The 16149-nt window shown below is 39.0% G+C and overlaps 1 protein-coding gene across 9 annotated transcripts in view; it reads right to left on the bottom strand.

Moving 5' to 3' along the window:
• The window catches only part of KLHL2 (kelch like family member 2), a 126369-nt gene that overhangs the window by 81046 nt on the left and 29174 nt on the right, over nt 1-16149 (bottom strand). For 8 of the 9 annotated variants that reach the window (XR_016393360.1, XM_089912288.1, XM_022561617.3 and 5 more), the window contains one exon: nt 2428-2549. Coding sequence is in view for 8 of the 9 variants with exons in the window: in XM_089912288.1 (XP_089768414.1) it covers nt 2428-2549 (122 nt within the window). In the remaining variant the exon portion in view is untranslated. Of the gene's footprint in view, nt 1-2427; nt 2550-5008; nt 5113-16149 lie in introns of those variants that run through there. The other variant, XM_089912293.1, reaches the window with a different exon arrangement.

Raw genomic sequence — 16149 nt, 5'->3', positions numbered from 1 at the left:
TAAAAAATACTTGTTATGGGGCTTCCCTGGTTGCACAGTGGTTAAGAATCCACCTACCAATGCAGAGGACACAGGTTCAAGCTCTGGTCTGGGAAGATCCCCCATGCCGCAAAGCAACTAAGCCCATGCGTCACAACTACTGAGCCTGCGCTCTAGAACCCACTGGCCACAACTACTGAGCCCATGTGCCACAACTACTGAAGCTCGTGTGCCTAAAAGCCCATGCTCCACAACAAGACAAGCCACTGCAATGAGAAGCCCGCACACCACAACGAAGAGTAGCCCCGCTTTCCGCAACTAGAGAAAGCCCACGTGCAGCAATGAAGACCCAATGCAGCCAAAAATAAATTAATAAAATAAATTTTAAAAATAATAATAATAGAAAGAATTTTTTAAAATACTTGTTATGGAAAAGGTAGCTTATTTTAATCAATTTTATTTCCAAACTGACTTTTGCAAAACAAGTATTTTTCAATGGAGTATAAAATAAGGCTTTATATACCAAGATACCCCTACAGTGAAGAAACATCCCTCTTCCAAAAAAAACCAAAAACAATGTGAATGTTAAGCATTTAATGAGTCTGCCAAGTAACACTCTTTCAATGTATTCCTGTAAGAGCTAGCAATATACACAAAGGCAAATTGGCAGGGCAAGAGGTTTTCTGAGAGGTGTGATGACTAACACTTCAGGACTGGAATATGACAGTTATTAAAAGAAACATGAGAAGCGTTCTCCCAGTTCCTCACAGGCCAATGTCTCTACCACAAGAGCTACTACAAACAGCATTCAGAGCTGAATTCACACACTCCAGTCTTGTAGGCCTAAACCACCTTTTGCAATTTTCCCCCATGTGACACATTATGTGAATCAAAGAAACCAATCAGTAATTCATTTACTGAAGGTCAGATATAGGGTACAGTGAGACTCAGGCACTCAAATGAATAAAAACAAGGAGCAAACGAAACCCAAGATAAGGGTCTTGTTGAAACCAATGCCCCAGAATCCAGCAAATAGCACACCTGTACAGAAAAGACCAGAATGAGATTACACGTACCAAACATTTTCCTCCATGTTAAAAAAAGGTTCATGTAGCATCTGATTCACACCTTTGTACATGACTTCAGGATCAACCAAGGCTTTTCAAATGCTTTACCTCATGAATGGGACTTCCAAGCAGAGGTTAACTGAGGCCATCTAAGGATCACCAGGAGGCCTTACCACTGCCAGTATTTAAGATTTAATAACAGCATGCTCTAACAAGTTAAAGTGAAAAGATTTCAGTCTCCAAATTCAAATATTTTGCAGTATATTTCAACTAGTTACAAGGGACAAAAGATTTCCTATTTGTACAAGTAGAATTCAGAGATTATTTCTTAAGAAGTTAGTCCTAGTTCTTTTTGCTGTCCTCAAAATACAGTCTACCTATTGGAAGGAGTATAAATAAATACAAACTTTTAGATGGCAATTTGGCATACCTATCAGAAATTAAAACATGAATGTACCTTTTGATCCAGCTATTACATGTTGAGGAATCTATCCCATGAAATTTTTGGATGCAAATATAAAAATGTTCATTCACTGCAACATTTTTGTAAAGGTGAAAAATCATATATGCTGATTAACATACAGGACACCACACAAAAGAATGAGCTGGACTCATATGTATTGACATGTAAAGAACTCCAAGACACTTTGTTCAGTGAAAAAAGCAAAGTTACAGAACAACAGGTATAGTAAAAGTATACTTATATCAAGAAAATTGTGTGTGTGTGTCTGTGTGTGTGTGTGTGTCTGTAACTGCATAGAAAATGTTCTTAAAGATTAACACCAAACAGATAACAGAGGCTACCCTATGGGGAAAGAGAGTAAATCACAGAGTGTGGGATTGGTGAGTGCGAAGAGAAGTACAGTTTTAAAGAGGGACTTTCACTTTCTACTCCACATCTACCTCTATTAGTTAAACATTTACATCATATATATAAAACATTTGTTCTTTATAGAAAGTAAGAGAGGTGCGATGCCAAATTTTAGCTAAAATCTAGAATCACTAATAGAGGATGCTGAAATAGTCAAAGAAGTAAAGGCTGTTGGCCGCCAAAAACACCCTTTACAGACTTAACCTTCTAGGGAATAAAGGAAAATATGGGTAGCACTGTAGTTATAAATGAACATGACCGTGTCTTCATAAAACAACAAGCATCATTCAGAGAACTAAAGGATTTGTATCTTAGAACTTTGAGAATATAAAAGATACTGAAATCAGGAACATTATTAAAAAGCTATAATCATTATAATGTCTCTTAGAAATAGAGTTTTAACAACAAATCCTATTACTTTGGTACAAAGTGTCTATGTATAGGTATGCCCTGTTGCATTAGAACACTGACGTGTGTAAAGGACCAAGTGATATGAGGCATCCCCCTTACCTGTACATTCTCTTCTGTCACCTGAATCTCCGCCGTATAAACATAGTCAATCAGCATCCTCAGGGTCCAGCCGTCCACCTCCTTGATTCGAACTCTCTTTGCTCGGCTCTCACTCATCTCACCTGAAACACAAGAAGCAAGGCTGACGCTGCAGCAGACACCCAGCAGGAAGACCAAAACCCAGTCAGACGGGCACTCACTGTATTCAGGAGGCAACATGGTCAGCCACTTCAGCAGGCCTACAACATTCCCCTACCTCCCCTAAAAGCTTACCTGAGGAAACCATACAAGGTACTTCTGTTACCCACTTGTACCTGGAAATCACATCATGGCAATGAATATGCCACGTGTCCAACTGCATGAACTCTTAATACCTGTAGAATTATAGGTTCAGGACCCACTGCGGTCCATGCCTTTTTTTGGTCCAATGTGTGGACAAAGAATGTCACCTGCCATAGCAGTAAACAAAGGATGTTGCAGCCATCAGCCATTGCAGGCCACACCAGACTGTGCATATGAGGGGATTCAGAATGGGAAAAAAAAATAGGATACTGGCCCTAGCTAGTTAAGGTGTGTATCAAAGGAATGATTTCAATGAGCCTAGAAGCTTGTTATCTTCCCATATGTAGAAAAGTGCTAAATTTATTAACTTGTCTGGTTTTCTTTAATTGACAATAATCTTTTGATGTTCCGACTACCTGGTTCTTTTGCAAAAACTCCTACATATTCTGGCTCCTCCCTGACCTCTTTGGAGCAGTCCCTCAGAGAGATCTGAGAGGCTGCCTCCTGGGGTGAAGTCCTCCGAAAGTCCACTGAATAAAACATAATTCGCAGCTTCTAGGTTGTGCATTTTTTTAGTTGACAATGCTTTAGAGCAGCTTCTTTTCCTTTTGAATTTCTATTCAAGACTAGAACACAGCGTTACCCCGTGAGGCTAACTTCCAAGTTCCCGGTACTCACTCACAAGCACGCCAGTGCCTGCCCCTGCCCTCTGGGAAGTCATACCTCTCAGATAGGAAACAATCAGAACACAAATTACAGAAGATGCCCAGGAAATGAAAGACAAAAGAGGGGTGTTAAAGAGGTGAGTCAATGGCCAAGGCAGATGGCAATGGGCCTTCTAGCCCAAGTTCCGTTCCTATTTTTCACCTGCAGCAACTTCATCTTGAAGTCATTTCCATACCAGTATTTATTACTAAAGCCAGATGCCCTTCTACATCACTGCCTGCTAAATAAGTGGTACAAGACCTCCCTCTTACTATCCACTGAACTAGTTAAGCATTCAGGGATCATAAATAAGATCCTCTCTTGTATAAAGAAACGGGGAAGAAGAAAAGAGAAGGGATGGCCCCTAAACCCAGGGGACTCATGGAGAGTTAGAAGCAGGTTTGGGCACATATGTGCGCACATAAAATGGCCCAAGAATAGGGAAACATAAGCAATTGAATGGGGAAATAAAACTCAATTAAAAACAAGACAGTCTAAAAATAATGTTGAGTGTTAGGGGACACCTTAGCAAAAAGGTTTAGTTCTACATTCATCAGGTTTCAAAGATAAAGGAAGTATGAAAAACAATGCCACCATCCCTCACCTGTTAGAAAAACAGCACAATGGCCTCAAGATTTCTTGAAAGTTCATTTCTTTTTCAGGTACAGTATACTGTCAGTGACCACAAATTATCAGAAAAGGCTATAGGAATCCATAATTACACAAAATTCCTTTGCAAACATAAACACTGGGAAGAGAGAAATAATAATAGTGAAGTATTAGTAACTACCTGCTTCCCTGGAGACTGTCTCTGACAAAAGCTCAAAAAAAGCTGTTCTCCTAAAAGCTAAAATATCTGAAAAACTATTATGCTACTTCCCAGGGGGGAAAACATCCACTGGTATTACAAGGGAAGAGAGAAAATTGATGATATGCTCCTGTTATATGTCTATATAGCAGGAAGACAAGGGATTGGGCTATGTATCTGCTGCCTCAGCACGTTTTGGGGTTCTTTTTTTTTTTTTTTTTTTCCTTTCATGAAAAAGGGGAAAGCATGTTTTTTTCCCCCTTAAAGAAAAGGGTAAAAAGAGCAAGGTCGAGGAATATGGAAACATAATTCTTCATGTACATATAAGGCACCTTCCTCTGTCCTAGTCTCTCTGGATCTTGTAGCTAGATGGGATTTGTGTCATCTGAAAGCTCTTTTGTGGTAAAGTGAGGACACTTTGGTAATTCCCACTTGAACTTTAGCGAGAGGCCACTCTAATTCATCTCTAGGGCCCCGGCGATGTGCAAAGTCCCACAGGGCCCGGGGCCACACAAGCATAAAGCCATGTACTTAGTTCTCAAGGAATTCACTCCTCAGGACTTAGGCATGATTTAGACAAAAACAAGTTTGACTTTAATTTACATGTATGACTGAAAAATTATCAGTTCTCTGCCAAGGAGTTTTTAATATTATAGTTTTTAATGTATTGCTATAAGATGCACTGTGCTGATTCACATTCCTTAAATGTCATTTTTAATATTAATTCTTTCTCTCCCAAGAAAACTGTATCTACTTCCAACAAATTCTATCTCTATCACATACTACCTTAGAAATGCTTTAATCTTGGGGCTTCCCTGGTGGTGCAGTGGTTGAGAGTCCGCCTGCCGATGCAGGGGACACGGGTTCGTGCCCCGGTCCAGGAAGATCCCACATGCTGCGGAAAGGCTGGGCCTGTGAGCCGTGGCCGCTGGGCCTGTGCTCCGCAACGGGAGAGGCCACAACAGTGAGAGGCCCGCGTACCGCAAAAAAAAAAAAAAAAAAAAAAGGAAATGCTTTAATCTTTATTTTTCATATTAATTTACAAAAATAAATAGCTTGCCACAGACTGTGTTAATAGTTTAAAAATTCCAATAACTATGAAAAACCAAAACACGTACCAAAGAGAGCTGTAAAAGCTACTTAGAGCTAATTCTAGTTGTTAAATATTATCTTACTTCTGTCCTTTGCTGTGTTTATAGAGATTTATTTTTGATAATGAGTTTTGTTTTTCTTTCTTTCTTTTTTTGGCCGTGCCATGTGGCTTGTGGGATCTTGGTTCTCCTACTAGGGACTGAACCCAGGCCCACAGCAGTGAAAACGCCAAGTCATAACCACTGGACCGCCAAGGAATTCCTGATAATGAATTTTAAAAAGATACCCAGTGATACTGTAAAGAGTTTAATCTCATAACATTTTTTTAACTTCCTGTCTTAGTGTTCTTCTCCTGTGTTTGATCATGTATTATAGAACTGAAGCTATACTATGATATCCACACAGATATCACCACCCTCACCTCCTCTCCATCCCTACTGCCGCTGTGCCACCTCTTCCTTCCTCACCTCCAGGATGGACTCCACACATCTGACCATGGCACTCAAAAGCCTTCAGCTACTCCCAGTCCAGGCATGCAGGCCTGTCCATGTCCCACCCCTGCCTCACTATCCAGCCTCCACTCTCTCTCTCCTACTTCTAGTCTTATTTATATAAGAAAGGAACTTTGTGTAGTTTCCCATACACACCCAGCAATTTCCTACCTCGATGCCTCTGTCGAGCTTCCTCATCTCTGTCTCCTCATGCCCTCATTCCCCAGGCTAACCCCCACATATTCTTCGAGATTCAGCTGGAACCTCTCCAAGCAGCCTTGCCTGCTGATGACCCAAGGCTGGGTTAGGTTCTCACCCTAGGTTACCTCCTGCAAATCCACTCTGTCATAATAATATCTGGTTCTCCCCACCTGGATTCTTGAGCTTCCTGAGAGCAGGGATGACGTCTTTCTTACCTCTGTATCCCACAGTGCCTGACATATGGTAGATACCCAATAAATAATGGCTGTTTGAATGAATGACTAGAAAAGCGAAAAGTAAAACAAGTGCCAATTTTAAATGTAGCACCTTTACTTAACACAATTACTAACACTTAAGTTAGTCTTGAATATGGGTATTCTAGCTCTGAAGGATTTCAGTCAACAAACATTTATTGAACATCCACTATACAGGCCGAGCTAAGCACTTTCACTAATGAACACTGCACCATCTCTACTGTTTTTGAGAAAAGAAATGAAGTCCTCCAAATCGTAAAAGCTTACGGACACATGTATGGATAGAAACAACTCCATCACAAGGAACTTAATCAGGACTCCTGAAGCCCAGAACAAACTGGTGACTGTATTTACCCATTCTGAAGTTCTAAAAAGTGAATAGGTTTAAGAGGGCAAACCCTAGGATCAATTAAAAACTCATGTGGCTCTAATTTCAGTTATTGCTCAGCACATAAATTGAAAAAATAATAAAAATATAATACAGTACACTTTATACTATGTTGAAACCCTAAGAATTGAATGACAAGTTTACAGCCACATTTAATAAATAAATTTTATTCCATTACTCTTCAAGTTATACTTGTCACCTACTCCAATCATTGTTGCCCTTTTGCTCATTATTAGTCTCAGGTTACAAAGAAGCTACTGACATAATGGTATCTTCATTCTGGCAAGATGAGCCGAATGCCCCTGCCAGGCACTGGCTATGGTGGCATGGTACATAATTCGCCAATTCTACAACTAATCTAAGGCAAACATGGTAACTACATTACCCCGCCAGTTTGGCTCTAGTTTGAGTAACTTCTGGAACAGGTCTCCCAGTTCCTAAAAGAAAAATAGGAATGAGACAACCCCTCTCCTTCCTCGAGATGTTGGGTCCACTCTCGTAGGCATCTTGCATTCATGGGGGAAGCAGCCATAGGATAAAATTTTTAGTGAGGACAGCCGGGTGGCGAGACAGAAGGAAGAGGATCCCTGATGATCCGATCATACCTGGTGCCCAGCCTATTTTCCAGTTATGAGAGAATATATTTCCTTGCTACTTAAACCAGCTTAAGGGGAGTTTTCTGTTATATGCAGACTAAAGTTATATGCACTTTATGTGCAATGCCCTATTTAATGTTCTTCACAGCAGTCAGCGATATAAGAAATTACCTTTTCTTTATGTTTCCTCTCTAACCATTCCTCCTCTCCCCAAAGCCTAGGATAACACCTAGCACACAGAAGATGCTCAATGAGTACTCCTTCATGAAGGAAAGCACAAATCTTAGACAAATACAACATGCACACAACTTTTAAAATATCTCACATCTTAATCATTCAAATGATAATCTATCTTTTCCTATTCTAATTTACCTTACTAAATCATGTTCAATGTGACAAAAGAAATGATCAAAAAGCACCCCCAAAAAAGAAGAGTGAAAATAAAAATACAGTATTTCTCACTAGATTTCAGATATTTTATAGCCTGTGGCACCACAGAAGTCTCAAATATATTTGTTAAGAAAAATGGCATTTTAAATGCCACATTTGTACACAAACAAGTAATTTAAAAACACAAGAACTCAGGACTTCCCGGGAGGTCCATGGTTAAGGGACCATGCTTCCTTCGCAGGGGGCATGGGTTCAATCCCTGGTAGGGTAACTAAGATCCTGCATGCTGTGTGGCATGGCCAAAAAAAACCAAAACAAACCAAACCAAACAAGGATGATAAAATAAATAAATAAAAACACAAGAATGCAATTTGATTTATTCTTTCTCAAGTAACAGTTAAACAACCTGGCCTTGATCTAAATTGGCCTGTATTTCACAAAAGAAAAACCTGTGACTACATCACAGAATTACTTTTCACCTCCCTTCTTCTACCCAAATACTTGGAACTACAATGAGTAACAGAATTCTTTTTTAGGTGATATAATTTGAATGAAAAATTCACCTACAGTTTAGGGGAGATGAAAAACAAGGGCCAAAAAGAATACCTGTAGAGTCCCCATTTCCTAATAGGCGAGTCACAGGGAATAACAGGAGTACAAGGCAGCCCTGTGCCACTGCAGACACTTCTGCTTACTGCTGATCATTGAGCCAAAGTACACAAACATCACGGTGTGTGATGGGGTGGAAGCATGCCAAAGTCTACTTGTGGGCCTCGCCATATTTTTTATGACAGATAATATACACATAATAGGACTTCAGACCAGGAAAACAGATAAACAATGGGCTCACAGTCTAGCAAATCTTAAATGAATATATGTACACTAAACCACCTAGACCAGATTTTCATGTCTTCTTTAGGTAAAAAATCTAATCTAATCTCTGCCAAACTGCTGACTATTCAGTGGATTCAAAAGAAGAAAATGAACAAAGATTGCCAGAAAGGTAAATAGCATCCATTGCTGAAGAATCATAAAAGTCTAGCTTACTAATAAGCAAATGAAAAGATGCTCAACATCATTAGTCATTAGGGAAGTGCAAATTAAAACTATAAGAGATGCCATTTCACACCCATTAGAATGACCACAATTGAAAAAAAAAAGATAGCAGCAAGTGTTGGCAAGGATGTAGAGAAAGGGCAACAGTCATACATAACATAGGAATATAAAATGATGCAGCCAATTGGGGAAATAGCATAGCAATTTTTTAAAAGTTAAATATAAATTTACCATATGACCCAGGAATTCCACACATAGGTATCTACCACCATGAGACATCTGTCCACACAAAGAACTGCACATGAATTCATAGCAGCATTGTTCTTTATTTTAATTTTTATTTCATTTTTGGCTGCATTGGGTCTTCATTGCTGCACGTGAGCTTTCTCTAGTTGTGGCAAGCAGGGGCTACTCTTCGTTGCAGTGCGCGGGCTTCTCACTACAGTGGCTTCTCTTGTAGCGGAGCACGGGCTCCAGGCACGCAGGCTTCAGTAGCTGTGGTGCGCAGGCTCAGTAGTTGTGGCTTGCAGGCACTAGAGCACAGGCTCAGTAGTTGTGGCTCACAGGCCTAGCTGCTCCGCGGCATGTGGGGTCTTCCCGGACCAGGGATCAAACACATGTCCCTTCATTGGCAGGTGGATTCTTAACCACTGCACCACCAAGGAAGTCCCCAGCATTATTCTTAATAGCCAAAAATTGGAAACAACATAAATGTCCATCAGCTGGTAAATGAATAGTCAAAATGTGCCATTTTCATACAATGGAATCTACTTAGCAATAAAAAGGAACAGACTGATGATACATACTATGACATGGATGAACCTCAAAATTATTATGTGGGAACAAAAATGTTCTAAAGCTGATTTATGGTGATGGAAGTACTACTCAGTAAATTTACTAAAACTCACTGAACACTAGAATATAAAATATGCCTCAATAAAGTTGTAAAAAAAAATCACAATTGAGGTACTCAATTCACATTTTATATGTGTCAGAAATTAACACAGAATCCCTATTTTGTATCTACTTTAGCACCTAGCAATCTAAGATTTGACCAAGTATTCTCAGGCAGAAACAGGCTAAACTGCAAGGACCCACCCACCAGTTAACTGAGATACATACTTAGGAATACTTATAGAGTCAAGACATCTTCAGGGCCTCATTCCCATCATTAAGCAAAACTCACTTATTCAGAAATTGCATGTTAGCTGAAACATGAAGAGGTGAGAACCATTAGGCAAAAGAAAAAGAAAAAGGAAAGAAAAGAGGGAAGCTGAAATATAGTTCAGATTCTTAAGTAAACAGAGAAGAAAAATAGAGACATAATGAGATCTCCCATCTCCAGCGTCTCTGGATGTTGAAGGCTCAGGGAGTCTGCAGACTCTAAGTATCATCTTTTGAAGGGAAAGGAAACTAACCCTGATCTTGTAATTTTAAGTTAATCACTACATTTTGTAACTGGAAAATAAAACATTTATCAAAAAAAGTCTGTGTGTAAGACACTTTCAATCTTATATTCTTACAATATAAAGACATTTAGGAATTGAGGGTAAAAAATAATAATGATAATCATGATAATTACTGCCAACATTAATTGAACATTTCCTATGTGCCAAATAAAGGGCTAACATATATGATCTCACTTAATCTTTATAAGAATCCTAGGAAGTAAATATTATCATCCCCATTTTCCAGAAGAGTAAACTGAAGCCCAGATTGATGAAGTGATTAATGATCCCAAAGATCCAGTAACTCTGACAAGGAAGTGGCAGTAACAGTGTCACCTGAAGGAAGGTCACTTACAGGGGCAGCACTTTACTAGTGAATTCCTAAATTAGGCCAATGCAGATCAAATACTCCTTTTGCAAACTAGAGATTCTGTTTAGAAAAGACTCCAGGAGTAATAAATAAGATGTAAACCAAAAGACTGAAGTGAATCCACGACATAAAAATTTGACTAATCCCATTTCAACTTTTCGAATCAGCCTCAGCTGAAGGCACCCTCCCCAAATCACTTGCCCAACTTGGCTCATGGCCCCTCTACTATCTTTCCTAAATCCTTGATTATTTAATTCAGTTCAGAACAGCCAGAATGTAATAGGCTGAAGAGTGAGGTGCCTCCAGACTGCTCTCTACTCCCAAACACTAAGCCCATTCTCTCCACATTGCTTTTTGCACTTTTCTTCATCTGTGTAAACCTTTACATTTATTATGTTTCAAGAAATGTCAGATCTCCTTCTCTCAATGCTGCCCATCACAGTCCTCACCATCTGTATTTACTCCTTTGCACACACAGATCTTCCATAAACTATTATGTATTTAAAGTGTACACATCTCATTTCCCCAGTGATATAATAAACTACTGGGGCAGGAAGTATGCTAATTTTTTTTTTTTTTTTTTTTTTGGCGGTACACGGGCCTCTCACTGCTGTGGCCTCTCCCGCTGCGGAGCACAGGCTCCGGAGGCGCAGGCCCAGCGGCCATGGCCCACAGGCCCAGCTGCTCCATGGCACATGGGACCCTCCCGGACTGGGGCACGCTAATATTGTTTTGTATTCCTTGAAGTATCTAGCAAAATGTTAGGCCCAGGATATATTTAAGTTTCTAAAGTATGAATAGATTTGTATTTGTGCTTTTTTTTCTATAACTGTATATGTATTTACAAGTATTTATTTGTCCTACCAATAATCTAAGATTATAAGCTCATTGTTGGAACAGATAATAACTTCATATCCTTGTACAGTACTGTATGCTTAAATTTTGTTTTTTTAAGAATGAGGTTAAGGGAGGGTGTGGCCAGGTGGCAGAGTAGGAAGACCTGGAGCTCACCAGCTCCTACAGGCACACCAAATTACAACAACTCACAGAGCAACTATAAATGAGAATGACCTGAAGACTAGCCGAGATTTCCCACAACTAAAGACATAGAAAAGGAACCACAATGAGAAGGACAGAAGGGGCAATGACATGACCTAGTCAAGACCCACTCACCCAGGTCAGCAACCCACAAACAAGATGATAATCACAATTACAGAGATTCTCCCCAAAGAGCAAGGGTTCTGAGCCCCACATTGGGCTCCCCAGTCCAGGAATCCTACACCGAGAAGACAAGCTCCCAGAACATCCGGCTTTGAAGGCCAGAAGGGCTTGGCTACATGAGAGCAAGAGGGCTGTAGGAAACAGAGACTCATCTGTTAAGGGTGTGTGCAAAACCTCATATACTCTGAGACCCAGAACAGAGGCAGTAGTTTGAAAGGAGCCTGGGTCAGACCTATCTTCTGATCTCAGAGAGCCCCCCAGAGAGGCAAGAGCTCACCCTGGGGTCACTGATGCTGGTGGCAGCCACTGTGGGGAGCTTGTTCTACCACAAGGACACTGGTGCTAGCAAGTGCCATTTTGGGGTCCACCCTATAGACTATCAGTGCCAGGGGCTTACCTGCCCACCAGTGGGCTGGCAGCAGCTGTGTGCCCCAACCAGACCATGCAGACAGCCACATGGGAAGCCTACCCCACCCTGCCTGACCACAGCCACTGTGCAAGGCACAGCCTGGCAGCCAACCAGGCCAGGGGCCAGCCCTGCCTACCAGACCGCCCACAGTACTCTTCCCACCACAACAGAAGGGGTCACACAGCCCACACAGGGGGTACCCCTAGAGCATACAGCTCTGAACAGGAGGGGAGTGAGCTGCTGGGCCCCACAGGATGTCAACTGCATAAGGCCACCTCTCCAAGATCCAGAAACTTAACCAACCTACCTGATACATAGAAATAAATACAGAAAATTGGGCAAAATGATGAGAGAGCAAAATACGTTCTAAACAAAGGAACAAGAGAAAGCCTCAGAAAAAGAAATAAATGAAATGGAGAAAAGCAATCTACTTGATAAAGAGTTCTAGGTAATGATCATTAAGATGCTCCACAAACTTGGCAGAAGAATTGGATGAACACAGTGAGAATTTTAACTGATAAGTAGTTAGAAAATACAAAGACACCCCAAACAGACCCGAAGATAAAATAACCAGGAAAAAAAAAAAAAAAAAACCCTAGAAGTAATGAACAGTATATTAGATGATACAGAGAAGTGGAATAGCAATCTGGAAGACAGACTAGTGGAAATCACCCAAGATGAACAGAAAAAAAAAGAATTTGAAAAAATGAGGGTAGTTTATAAGAGACCTCTGGGACAACATCAAGCGTACTAACATTCATATTATAGGGGTACCAGAAGAAGAGAGAAAAGGGCAGAGAACTTAACTTGAAGAAATAGCAGGTGAAAACTTCCTTAACCTAGGGAAGGAAACAGACATCCAGGTAGAGGAAGTACAGAGTCCCAAACAAGAAGAATTTAAAGAGGTCCACAACACAACACATTATAATTAAAATGGCAAAAATTAAGGATAAAGAGAAAATCTTAAAAGCAGCAAGAGAATGCCCACAGACTGTCAACTGACTTTTCAGCAGAAACTTAACAGGCCAGGAGGACGGCCATGATATATTTCAAGTGATGAAAGGATAAAATGTACACCACAAATGCTCTATCTGCAAGACTCTCATTCAGATTTGAAGGACAGAGAAAGAGCTTTGCAGACGAGCAAAAGCTTAAAAAGTTCAGCACCACTAAACCAGCTTTACAAGTAACGTTCAAGGAATCTCTCTAAGTGAAAAAGAAAAGACCACAACTAGAAACATGAAAATTAGGAAAGGAAAATTCTCACTGGTAAAGGCAAACATATAGTAAAAGTCGTAGATCAACAACTTATAAAGATAGAAGGAAGGTTAAAAGTCAAAAGTAGTAAAATCATCTATATCCACAATAAATAATTAAGGAATACACAAAACGAAAAGATGTAAAATATGACATCAAAAACATTAAATATGGGGAGGTGGAAGTAAAAATACAGGGTTGTTACAATGCATTAGAACTGAAGAGATCATCAACTTAAAGTAATCACGTATATAGATACACATAGTTGTTATATATGAACCTTATGGTAATAAACCAAAAACCTTTAATAGATGTATACACACACAAAAAAAAAAAAGGAGAAAAAGAAAGGAGTCCAAACATAACACTAAAGAGAGTTATCAAGTCACAAGAGAGTAGAGCAAAAGAAAAAAATGAACAAAAGAGAACCAAAAAAATGACCAGAAAACAATTAACAAAATGGCAATAAGTACATACTTGTCAATAATTACTTTAAATGTAAATGAACAAACTGCTCTGATCAAAAGACAGAGTGGCTGAATGGATTAAAAAACAAGACCCATCTATATGCTACCTATAGGAGACTCACTTCCGATCTAAAGACACACACAGACTAAAAATGAAGGGATGGAAAAAATATTCCACATAAATGCAAATGAAAAGAAAGCTGGGGTAGCAAATGTACATCAGACAAGACAGACTTTATTTTTTTTAAATTTTATTTCAGTTTACTTTTTTATATAGCTGGTTCTTATTAGTTATCTATTTTATACATATTAGTGTATATATGTCAATCCCAATCTCCCAATTCATCCCACCACCACCCCCCCCACCCCTGCTTTCCCCCCTTGGTGTCCATATGTTGTTCTCTACATCTGTGTCTCTATAGACAAGACAGACTTTAAAACAAAGATGTTATTGAGAGACAAAGAAGGACATTACCATTTAATGATCAAGGAATCAATCCAAGAAGCAGATACAACAACTGTAAATGTATATGTACCCAACATAGGAGCACCTAAATACATTAAGCAAATATAGGTAAACATAAAGGGAGAAACTGACAGTAACACAATAATAGTAGGGGACTTTAACACCCCATTTACATCTATGGACAAATCATCCAGAAAAAAAAATCAATATGGAAACATGGCATTAAATGACACATTAGACTAGACAGATTTCATAAATATTGATATATATAAAACATTTCAACCTAAAGCAGCAGAATACACATACTTTTCAAGTGCACATGGAACATTCTTCAGGACAGATCACATGCCACAAACTAAATCTGAATAAATTTAAGATAACGGAAATCATATCAATGGTATGAGCAGAGAAATCAACTACAAGAAAAAAAATGAAAAAACACAAACACATGAAGTCTAAACAATATGCTACTGAACAACCAATGGGTCACTGAAGAAATTAAAAGGAAATAAAAAAAAAATCTGGAGACAAATGAAAAAGAAACACAATCCAAACACAACACAACAATCCAAAATCTATGGAACACAGCAAAAGCTGTTCTAAGAGGAAAGTTTACAGCCATACAAGCATACCTCAGGAAACAAGAAAAATCTCAAAACAATCTAAACTTATACCTGAAGGAACCAGAAAAAGAAGAATAAACAAAACCTAAAGTTAGTAGAAGGAAAGAAATAATAAATATCAGTGCAGAAATAAATGAAATAAAGACTAAAAAAACAGAAAAGATTGATGAAAGAGCTGGTTCTTTGAAAAGGTACACAAAATTAATAAACCTTTAGCCAGACTCATAAGAAAAAGAGAAGGCCCAATAAATAATCCAGAAATGAAAGAGAAATTACAAATTAAGCCACAGAAATACACAGGATCATTAGAGATTACTTCGAACAATTATACGTCAACAAAATGAACAATTTACAATAGATACATTCCTAGGAACATACGATCTCCCAAGGCTGAATCAGGAAGAAACAGAAAATATGAACAGACCGGTTACCAGTAATGAAATTGAATCAGTAATTTAGAAAACTACCAACAAACAAAAGTCCAGGACCAGTAGGTGAATTCTACCAAACATTTAAAGAGTTAACACCTATTCTTCTCAAACTATTCCAAAAAATTGAAGATGAAGGAACACTCTGGAACACATTCTATAAGGCCAGCATCACCCTAACAAAAAACAGGCAAAAACACCACAAAAAAGTAGAATTACAGGCCAATATCATTGATGAGCACAGATGCAAACATTCTCAAAATATTAGCAAACTGAATTCAACAATACATCAAAAGAATCATATACCACATCAAGTGGAATTTATCCTAGGGATGCAAGGATGGTTCAATATCCACAAATCAATAAATGCGATACACCACATTAACAAACTGAAGAATAAAAATGATATGATCATATCAGTAGATGCAGAAAAAGCCATTGATAAAATTCAACATCCATTTATAATAAAAACTCTCTAGAAAGCAGGCATAGAGGGGACCTACCTCAATATAATAAAGGCCATATATGACAAGCCCACAGTTAACATCATATTCAATGATGAAAAGCTGAGAGCATTTCCTCTAAGATCAGGAACAAAACAAGGATGTCCACTCTCACCACTTTTATTCAACATAGTTTTGGAAGTCCTGGCCACAGCAAACAGAGAAGAAACATAAATAAAAGGAATCCAAATTGGAAAGGAAGAAGTAAAACTGTCACTGTCTACAGAGGACGTGATACCATATATAGAAAATCCTAATGACGCTACC

The sequence above is a fragment of the Delphinapterus leucas genome, chromosome 5, assembly GCF_059928025.1.
Source record: "Delphinapterus leucas isolate spDelLeu-1000000601 "Yukka" chromosome 5, BTC_Dleu_Yukka2, whole genome shotgun sequence".
In the NCBI taxonomy this organism is placed as follows: Eukaryota; Metazoa; Chordata; class Mammalia; order Artiodactyla; family Monodontidae; genus Delphinapterus; species Delphinapterus leucas.
This window is presented reverse-complemented; position numbering and strand designations above follow the sequence as displayed.